Here is a 10,540-nt window from a genome sequence, read left to right on the forward strand (position 1 = left end):
TTAAGATTTGTTAGTTAGGTTAAAGGATATTAAAATTAATTTCATATATAAAGAATTATCAATTAGGTTAAAAAACATTGATGTTTAGGGTATTTAAATCATTTTAATAGTTTATATATATATATATAAAATACAGAAAGAACCTTGAAGAAAATAACAAAAAGACTTGGTTTTAAATATACCCAAATTAAAACTAAAATTAAAAATATAAAAATTAACTCTTAAATTTAGAAAAATAAAAGTCCGAATACAGCTGGAGAAAGCATATATACTTAATAATAAATAGAAGTTGGAAAAGGTATATATAGTCAATAAATAAATGAATGGATGAAAGAGATACAAGTGGCAGCCAAATGGTCCACGGGAGTATAAATTTCTTGGTATTCAACCATGCGGGCTAATAGTATCAAAACCCTACTACAAAGTATGAACCACAAAACATCAAATCAAAATTCCAAACTAAAAATTCGCATCTAACCCCATCCTTAACCCTAAGTTTTATCACAACCATATATATGAAGCCAAGAACAATAATAATACTCTTAACCATAGCCGGCTGCTTCGAAAATTCCTCCCTCCCTCTTCATACATATACAGGAGCAATCACCACCGCCATGGACACCTTCACTGTCTTTCAGTCATGGCTCAACAAATCCTTAATCTCGTGTTTTTCTCGTTATTGATTCTAACAACAATGACTCTAACAAGAGGTTTGTCTAAAAAATGCCGGGTAACAGTAGTACCGACAACACCCTTGGTTACCTTTCTTGAACGTGTCCAAGAAACTGCCCTCGACACTTTTGGAGAAAAGAACTTTGATGCAAAACTTTACGTCGATTTGTCATTAAAACTCAATCTTTCGAAGACAGAGAAAGCTTTTGACGGGCTACCAAGAAGTGGTGAAAACGGGACTGTTTCAGTCAAAGACTTGAAAGAGTTTATTGCAACCTACTTTGATGATGCAGGGGATGATCTCCTGTACTATGATCCTGTGGATTTTGTTCCTGAACCCGAAGGGTTCTTGCCTAAAGTAAAGAATCCAGAAGTGAGGGCATGGGCTCTCGAGGTTCATGCTTTATGGAAGAATTTGAGTAGAAAAGTCTCCGATGGGGTTCGTGAACAGCCTGAATTGCATACTTTACTTCCCCTGCCTGAGGCAGTGGTTGTGCCTGGTTCACGTTTCATAGAGGTTTATTATTGGGACTCGTATTGGGTAATTAGGTAATTTAATGTTTCTGCACTTCCTTTTTTGGCGCTTTTCTTTGTTCTGCTTTACCTTGTTCTTATTGCTGTCTGTTATGCATCTTTGGATGGTTTTACTTGCGTGTGTGTTTAGCATTGCGGTAGAATTATATCAACCTCTAATTGGTCGATACCATACGGGACCCATTGGTTAAGTCTTTCAGGAGTATTCCTCTTTGGTGCATCAAATTATGGTGAGAATAATATAGAAGAGTGCTTATCATGCAGGGGCTTGCTGTCAAGTAAAATGTATGAGACTGCAAAAGCAATTGTGACAAATCTCATTTTCCTTGTGGATACATATGGCTATGTTCTTAATGGTTCAAGGGCCTATTACACCAATAGGAGGTAATACTTGTTCCCTTTTCTGACAAGTTATCTTTTCCTATTCTTGTTACATCTTTCTTCGTGTAAGAATTGTTTGAGGTACTTGTCCATATTTATAAATTACCCGCCAATTTTTTTCTCATTGAATCATCTACAGCTTCTTTTTTTTCTCCTTTTAAATTGCCCAAGAACTGGGTTATCATCCTTGAACTAATCTCTTTCCCATTACTGATTGTCCTGTTTCATTCCCATTAATTTTGTTTTTGTTTTTATTATGAATTAGAGACTTTCAAGCTCAAAGGCCGTGCCTTCTTCTTCTTCTTCTTCTTCTTCTTCCTTTTTTTTAATCTAGTTGTGATTTGCTAGAAATGAGTTCTGCTTCGATTTGACTTCTTTTATGCTTGAAATTAAGCTATAATCTTGTATACTTTTTTCAGCCAACCTCCCCTCCTGAGTGCAATGGTTTATGAGATATATAATAGAACTTGTGATGTGGAATTGGTTAGAAAGGCTCTTTCTGCATTGCTCAAAGAACATGCCTTTTGGAACTCTGGTACTGTGTGATATGCCCTTTTGCTTTCCTTCTATGTTTAGTTTCTTTTCTTTTTTGTTACTTGAGCTTTTGTAAACAATACCTTGTTCTTGTTGTAGAGATACATAAGGTCACCATCCAGGATGCTCAAGGCTGCAACCACAACTTAAGTCGGTATTATGCAATGTGGAACAAACCCAGGCCCGAATCTTCTACAAAAGCATGTTCTTGCCTCTGGCTAAGTTACTGAAGCATTATTTGACTCTGTTCCATATAGGTAATTGGAGACACGTAAGATTTGTAATATGTTTACTTATTTTCTCTTACAGGATAAGGAATCTGCTTCCAAGTTCTTGAGTAATTGTGAGAAACAACAGTTTTACCACGACATAGCTTCAGCTGCTGAATCCGGATGGGATTTTAGTACAAGATGGATGAGGTAATGTTTGCATTATAAAAGTCTGCTTGTACAAGAAAAAAATTATTTAATGTCCTGGATCTTTAGTTCTTTACCAGTTTAGTCATAATGTCAATGATGAGAATGTTATAATCGTTGAATTTTAGCAGAATTGGATTATTAAGTTGCTATCATTTATTTGCCTTGTTACAGGAATACGTCAGAATTCACTACATTGTCCACGACATCAATTTTACCTGTTGATTTAAATGTTTACATTCTCAAGGTATGGTTCGAATACCTTATAGAGAAAATCTAAAGTCAGTAATTTTTTCACTTAATATCAAAGCAATCATTGTGTCTATCATTTCAGATGGAACTAGATATTGCCTTTTTGGCAAATGTCCTCGGAAACAAAGCCACAATGGAGAGTTTCTTGGAAGCTGCCGAAGCAAGAAAAAATGCAATCAATTCTGTTTTCTGGAATGGCGAGATGGGACAGTGGTTTGATTACAGGCTCACTAATGGCGCTATATGCAAGGTATTTTCCATGCATGTGTTTGAAAAGCCAATATCTGATATTATATTTTTCTCTGATTATTTCATGATTTTTGTTGATTTCATACTTTCAGGAATCTGAAACATGGCAAGCTTGTAACCAAAATCAGAATGTATATGCTTCGAACTTTATTCCTTTGTGGATAGATTTGTTCCATTCAGGTTTGTGACTCTCCATGTCTCCTTTCGAGCATTTGCACAAATGATGTGCATGATAGAGAGATTAAACTTATCTTAATCACCCTAATTTGCAGATAAGGGATTTACTTTTCTAATTCAAAGTGCATAAAGCTGAAAGCTTAGTGCTTACGAAGTTAAGTTTACTTATCATATAGCCGAATTGCTAGCTTATAGGTATTCTAAAGCTCCTGATTCAAATTGAAAAAGAAAACTGTATAGAACTGAAAGCGGGACAAGTTATTCAGCACAGTTAAGAGTAAGCTAGCAGTCATATCAGATAGTTTTATTATTCTAGATGATTAGAAGGTCATCAGAATTGACCCTAGGGATCGACCGCAGGTGTAAATGTTGTAAAACAAGTGATGTTCTCGTTCCCCAATTTATCAGATGCTGCTATGCTATCTGGACCCACCGTATGCTGGCTTTATCTGTTAAGAAAAGATACAAGCCAGTATGACTTCATCCATCTTAAGTTACTGTTGATATTTTTATAAGGTCTGTAGATAGCCTTCCATTTGAGAATTAGAAAGCAAAGGTTTAGATCACCTTGGCCTTTGATTCATGAGATGACTGTCCATACGGACATATATTAGGCTATATTCTCTTCTTTTGTAAGTTGAATACTGAAAATGCTCTTGATTTTCATGATTGTGAAGATGTTGCTTTGGTGAAGAATGTCATGGGGAGTTTTCAAAGTTCAGGCCTGATTCATGTTGCTGGAATTGCCACTTCTTTAATAAATTCAGGACAACAATGGTTAGTAATCTATTTTACCTTTTCCTTTATCTGAAACGTTTTCTTACTGTATCTTAATCCTGGAAACCTTTATGGCATAATTTTGTGTCTGCCAGCCTTTTAAAGATCTATGGAAAACTGCCTTTATCTGAATTTTGTATAAACTGATAGAATTTGTAAAAACAGGGACTTTCCAAATGGTTGGGCGCCACTTCAACACATGATTGTTGAAGGTTTGCTGAGATCTGGATTAAAAGAAGCAAGGTCATTGGCAGAAGACATAGCTGTGAGGTGGATCAAAACCAACTACGTTGGATACAAGAAAACAGGCGCAATCCATGAAAAATACGATGTGCAAAAATGTGGAGAATTTGGAGGTGGTGGAGAATACATACCCCAGGTACATATAAAACCTAATAGTAAGTGTGGTCGCATACATATTTTACACACATCTGTACTGATTTCAACATTTTTTGGTGATGCAGACTGGTTTTGGTTGGTCAAATGGAGTTATATTGGCATTTTTGGAGGAGTTTGGATGGCCTGAAGACCGGAGCATAGGTTGTTGATCGGCTTGGAAACTAAAGAGAGGGATTTTTTATACAACAGTTTATTTTTGCGATCCAAGGCTTTTTTTTTTCCACGTTATTTCCTCATGCATGCCATTATTGTAATTTGATCACGTGCTGATAGATCCTATTGAACGCGATCAGTCTTGTTTCTGTCATCTTTTAATAGAAAATGAATTAATGAACTCATCAGTGTTATTTCCTTTTGACTTTTGTACACCATGCATTTAAGCCTATTTATATCAAAATGTGCTTCTGACGTCCGAGGCTTAATTTTTAATTTCATATGAACTTCGTGTAAAAGGTTAAGAATATCCCTCTTTAGCAGCCTATAATGGGCTTCGAGACTGAAATAGTCCAATTCCACTCGCTCTTGTATGCTCAGTTCTGGGTGGAGGAAAGGCATTCGTGGGCCTTGCTTTGTTTTTAGGTAATCCATATCAGAATTTGAAGACGGTCATCAATCCGAAAGCATGCTTATGAACTTCTATAGCATCATATAGAGTGCTTACATGGGCTTGCATACAAAAGCTGCATGCCATTAATTTATGAACTGAAACAAGAAAGAATCATAAAGATTACATGGAGAAAAGAATGAACATTAGACTTGCCATCCTTGGAGGAATTCTTCTGTAGGGAGTTCGAAATGTCTGCTTCTGACAATTCTTGTTCTTATACGAAGCAGTGCATGTTCTCAGTTGTCAGTCTGAGTTCGGGTCGCCATCTTGCTGGACAGATGATCCTCACATTCCAAGAAAGGTCAAGGTGGGCACCAAAATGCTCAAGTAGTTGTATAGAGGTTCTAAGTTCTAACAGCTTTTCTTATGATCTGTCCTTGCAGGCCATGCCCTAAGTTTGCTAGTCCTGCAGGCTGCTGGAGCTTCATTAGGAAACATGGAATCCATCCTTGAGAGTCGAGATGATTCCCTCATTTCTTTTTTCTTACTGTAACTCAATTTAAGGTTTTTATTTAATTATTTTGCACAGCCAGTGTTTTCCTTGGCATCAGAAAGATAGAAATATAGTGTGACACTAGTGTTGATATAAGTAATTAATTTCTAATATATTGGTGTCACCAGCAACTGGAACACTAATTGGTTTCTGACAATTATATTGGAGAGATATTGTTTGACATATTTGTAATAAGGTAAATAAAGCAACATTAAGAAGGAAATTAGTTTCATCACCGCTAAGTATCCATTAGATTTGACCTTATCCTCACAATGCGGTGGCTGTCAAGACTTGCACCGGCTCTAACTGGCTTTTCTATCAGAAACAAAGAAATCTAACTGCTTTTCAGAGAAAAATGACAAGGGTTCTCTTACTATTACTTGTCCATATGAGGCAAAGAAAAACTATATGCTCTCTCCATATTAAGTTAATCTATCTTATACTAATTAATTTGGTCTAATCTTCATAAGAACACCCTTGTGATTACGGTAAAGAAGCAACTGTATGTTTATCTCAACATATAGAGTGGAGACATGATTTGTGTATTTAAGAATCCCAGGGTAGGCGTGTAGAACCAATCAACCAAGAGTTGAGCATGAAAATTGGTTGCATCTACTATGAAGCCTAAAGTACTTGGCGTTGAAAGAATTTTCGGCTGCAACGTACTCGAGTATCTTAATTTTCTTAGTTTTTGTTCTTGTGCATAGGCAGCGATGCATATACTCTGTTGACAGCATTAAGGTTGCCAGCACAAACTTCCAACTCCAGGCAAGCTCTGGGTGGACACTATAATACCCACCAACCTGAGGCAAGAGAAGCTGAAGGAGCTTCTCGCATGATCTGGAATAGCTAGATTTGCCTGATTCTCCCAGGGTCACTTGTGTGGGAAATTTGAGCCTGCCCATATTGGTAGAGCCACCAGGAACGCAGTTGGAGGTCTGATCCGAGCTAATATTTCCTCTCTGGATATGGAACTCTTTGACTGGAAATAGATTCAGGTCTCAAAGCTGCAGCCGACTGCATATTGAGAATTAGTGATCTACCGGAATATAGATTGCTGATTGGCTAGGAAACAGAAGAGGGGGATCTTGGCACAGCAGTTTATTGCTGCATTCTAAGCATAAATAAACAATCTGTTTTTCACTTAATTTCCTTGTGCCTTTATTTTTTTATCATATGACAATATATTTCATTAAACTCAATCAGTCTTATTTCTTCTTTTATTAATGAATGAATTTAATTAATCAGTCTCATTTCCTTAATGCCTGTATTCTTAGCTGTGATAGACTGTGCTCCTCACGATCAAGGACTTCCTAATTCCATATCCAACTTTTGTTTAAAAGGTAAATCAGATGAATGTTGAAGGCTTCATATAGAGTGCTGGTATGGGCCTGCATAAAAGCTGCAGATCATTTATGAACTGAAAAAAGATGGAGCAAAGCAACTACGCGCAACAATTATGAATGCCATACTTGCTATATTTGGAGGAATTCTTCTGTTGGGAGTTTAAAATATTTGCTACTCGCACGTCTTGATAATCATGGGCAGCAATTTTGCTGAAATCATGATCCATTACAGGGCTTTAACTTTGAGTTTACTATAGGCAGATAGTGGAGAATTCTCCACCAGGGTTTCATTTGGTGTCTAATCTATCCAGAACATGAAATCTGGCCTCGAGATGATTTTGTCATTTCTTAGGAAATATGAAGATGGCGGCGTTGAGGGATTGAAGCTTTTAGCAGATGCAGGCAATTAGTTTCATGACTGATAAGTATCCATTAAATTTGTTCTTATCCTCACAATCAGTGCCAGCTCTAACTTTTCAAGACAAAACTAAAAAAAAAAATGTGAATGAAAAGGATTCTGTGAGGATTACTTCTCCATATGAGGTAGAGAAAAATAAATGATCTTAACAGAGTTAATTTAATCTATCTCATACTACTGAATTTGGGCTAATCATCATAAAAACATCACTCAGAATACGGTGAAGAAGTAAATGCATGTTTATCGCAACAAATGGAGTGACCACATGGTTTGTGTATATAGGAGTCGCAGACTAGGTTAGTGTCGCCACAAGAGTAGAGTAATATAATTGGCTGCATCCATTATGAAGCCTAAAATACTTAGCGTCGGACCTTTTTGTCTGCTGCATTCCTCAATCTCTTAATTTCTGTAGTTTTCATTCTAATGCACAGGCAGCGATGCATATGCTCCTAAATGTTGCCGGTGTGAAAGCTTGGCTAGCAGGCATGAACATCCTACCCTACCCCAGGCAAGCATAAGGTGGGCAGTATAACGCCCGCCTGCCCGAGGCAAAAGTGGCTGAAGAAGAGTCTCGCATGAGCTGAGATTGCTAGATTTGCCTAATCTCCTTGCCCACTTGTGTTTGGCATTCATTCCTGAGATCATCTTGGAAGAACCAATCATTGTTCTCCATCTCTGTAAAAAAGAAATTATCGGTCCTACATCAGTTCAGTTGGAGGTCCGATCCAGGCTAGCATTTTGTGTTCCGACATAGTAGCCTCCAGCTTGGACCTGTGGTTGGAAGTAGAATTCAGGCCTCAAAGCCATAATGCACCGCATACTAAGTGGTGATTTGCTGGAAGATAGATCGCTGATTGGCTAGGAAACCGAAGAGAGGAATTTCGAAATATATAGTTTATTGTTGCAAGCTCAGCTAACATAAAGCATTTTTTTTTCCAATTCATTTCCTGGTGCCATTATTGCAATTTGTTCAAATGATAATATATTTCATCAAACACAGATATCTTATATCATTTTATTTATGAATGGATTTAATTGATTAGTCTCATTTCCCCTTTTGCCTATATTCTTATTTATGTTAGATTATGCTAGCTCCTCATGCCCTACGGCTTTGTGATTTCATAATCAACTACTATATAAAAGGTAAAGATGCATACCATGCTCGTTTTTTGTAATTTTCGTTCTAATGTTTGGGCAGAGATGCGTATTATGCTCAGTTGACAGCATTAAGGTTTATGGCTTGAAGGTTTGACCAACAGGCATGAGCACCCTAACCCAGTCACGCTTTTGGGGGGCACTATAATGCTCGCCAACCTGAGGTAAGAGGGGCTGAAGGTGCTGCTCACCTAAGGTGAGAATGCTAGGCTTGCCTAATCTTCCCAGGTCACTTGTGTGTGGTATTCAATCCTGAGCGCCATGTTGGCAGAACCAATATTGGTTCTCCATCGGTTCAGTTGGAGGTTTGATTCAGGCTCACATTCTCTGTCCAGTCATAGTACTCTCCGGCTTGGACCTATGGCTGGAAATAGAATTCGGGCCTCGAAGTCATAACCTACAGCAAATTGAGAATTTGTACGCGCTGTTTGGAACACAAACAACATTTCATGAAAATTCATTTAAAAAAAATTATTTTTTTTAATATTTTTGAATTGTTTTGATGTTATAATATCAAAATTAATTTTTCAAAAAATAAAAAAAATATTATTGTAATATATTTTTGAGCAAAATATTATTTTAAAAAACAACAGTTATTATACTTTCAAATACTTCATTACACGTTAAATGGCTATATAAAATAAAACATGATTGGTGAAGTTTCGAGCCGAGTTGTATATGCTCTGCATTTTATAGGAAGTAAAACATGATTGATGAAGTGAAGTCAATAGAAATAAAACAGCGGTTGCCTTGAATATATGTACACAAAATTTACTAGGAAGAACCTAACTTTTTAGTTGATAGCACTTGTATTTACAAATCCAATACCCACTCTTCAGCTCACTTAATTATAACTCAAAACTTTTCTATGAGAAAGGGAACACTAATGCCAATTGAACTAGTAGTAAACAAAGCTCATGTTGGGACTCTTTTGGCCAACAAAACATTGAGTTTGTTAGAAGGGACGGAGAGGAGAAAGGGTCGATGGGGTAAAATGGAAGAATGGAGAGGCGAAAGGATAAATGGAGTACCATTCATTTAGTTGTCTGGAAGAAAAAAACGAGAGTAAATTCATCGAGACAGAAAGCATAGAAAATTACAAAAGAGGGGAAAGATAGGACCAGACCATCCAAATTGGGAGAGGATCCTTACAATATTTCCTTGGTCTCTATCTTTCTTGCTAAACAAAGTGAACACTTGATCCTTCATATTTCATCTATCCCCAGTCCCCTCTCGTTCCTCTTGCCAAACACAACCTTGGTGGCGCCGGTCATTTTGTACCTGCAATTCTTGTTTTTGAACAGGCAGTAACGTTAACCTCGTCCCATTACAAACCAAGTGTTTTGAGCACCTCAGGTTCAAACCCGAACATGGAGACAGACAAGACAAGATTAATCAGTCAACAGATTGTTGTTACGGAGATGAGGTGCCTATGTTGTAGTAAATTACATCATGGGGACCTCCCCTGAAATGATCCTGCCAATCACTTAATTCTTGACTTCAGAACTAACAAATTATTCCTGTGTTCATCTCGTTGAGCGCTCGTCCTAATTAGTCATTAAAGGCTCAGAAGGCTTTGATTCAAGAATGCAGAACAGAGATTTGAATTATATGATACAACTGAAGGATTTCATTGATCCCACGGCCTTAGCAGGAGTTTGTCACCAAGTCCTGGCAAATGGTTACACTGGGTGCCAAAATGCTAAACAAGTCTTGCTAGGAGGGACATTGATGTATCTAACAGCTTTTTCCGATGACCTGACCTTGCAGACCATGCTCTGAGTTTGCTAATCCTGTAGGTTAATGTAGATTCATTTGGAATCAAATGACTCTAGAAGCAATAATGAGACACTTTCAGCTAAATTCTTGATTGAGAAATTCTAAGAGTTTGAGGGTAAAGTTGATATAAAAAATTGTTTGCGGGCAAATTGATACTGAGTGCTATATTTTTTGTTTGCACTTTTATCATTTAGATCATGCATAATGCCAATGCCAAATTTTTTTATGGTTATTCCTTTGCTCTAAGAAAAAACAAATCCTTCTTCATTGATATATTCCATTATCAGATGGGAGCTTTAATAAAGTTTTGGCAATATCACAAAGGAATTTATATTCTAGCATATATATGTA

General features: G+C 37.0%; 1 protein-coding gene across 1 annotated transcript; it reads left to right on the forward strand.

Annotated features, from left to right (window-relative positions):
• Positions 1 to 419: 419 nt before the first annotated feature.
• Positions 420 to 4,725, forward strand: LOC133689886 (trehalase-like). The gene is made up of 11 exons (XM_062109981.1): positions 420 to 1,221; positions 1,471 to 1,590; positions 2,007 to 2,122; positions 2,221 to 2,321; positions 2,431 to 2,540; positions 2,712 to 2,784; positions 2,872 to 3,039; positions 3,131 to 3,218; positions 3,893 to 3,992; positions 4,158 to 4,371; positions 4,457 to 4,725. Exons 1-11 carry the CDS (start codon positions 641 to 643, stop codon positions 4,538 to 4,540), a joined length of 1,755 nt encoding a protein of 584 aa, XP_061965965.1. The 5' UTR covers positions 420 to 640; the 3' UTR covers positions 4,541 to 4,725.
• Positions 4,726 to 10,540: the final 5,815 nt, after the last annotated feature.

Source organism: Populus nigra, chromosome 1 (genome assembly GCF_951802175.1).
Source record: "Populus nigra chromosome 1, ddPopNigr1.1, whole genome shotgun sequence".
Classification (NCBI taxonomy): Eukaryota; Viridiplantae; Streptophyta; class Magnoliopsida; order Malpighiales; family Salicaceae; genus Populus; species Populus nigra.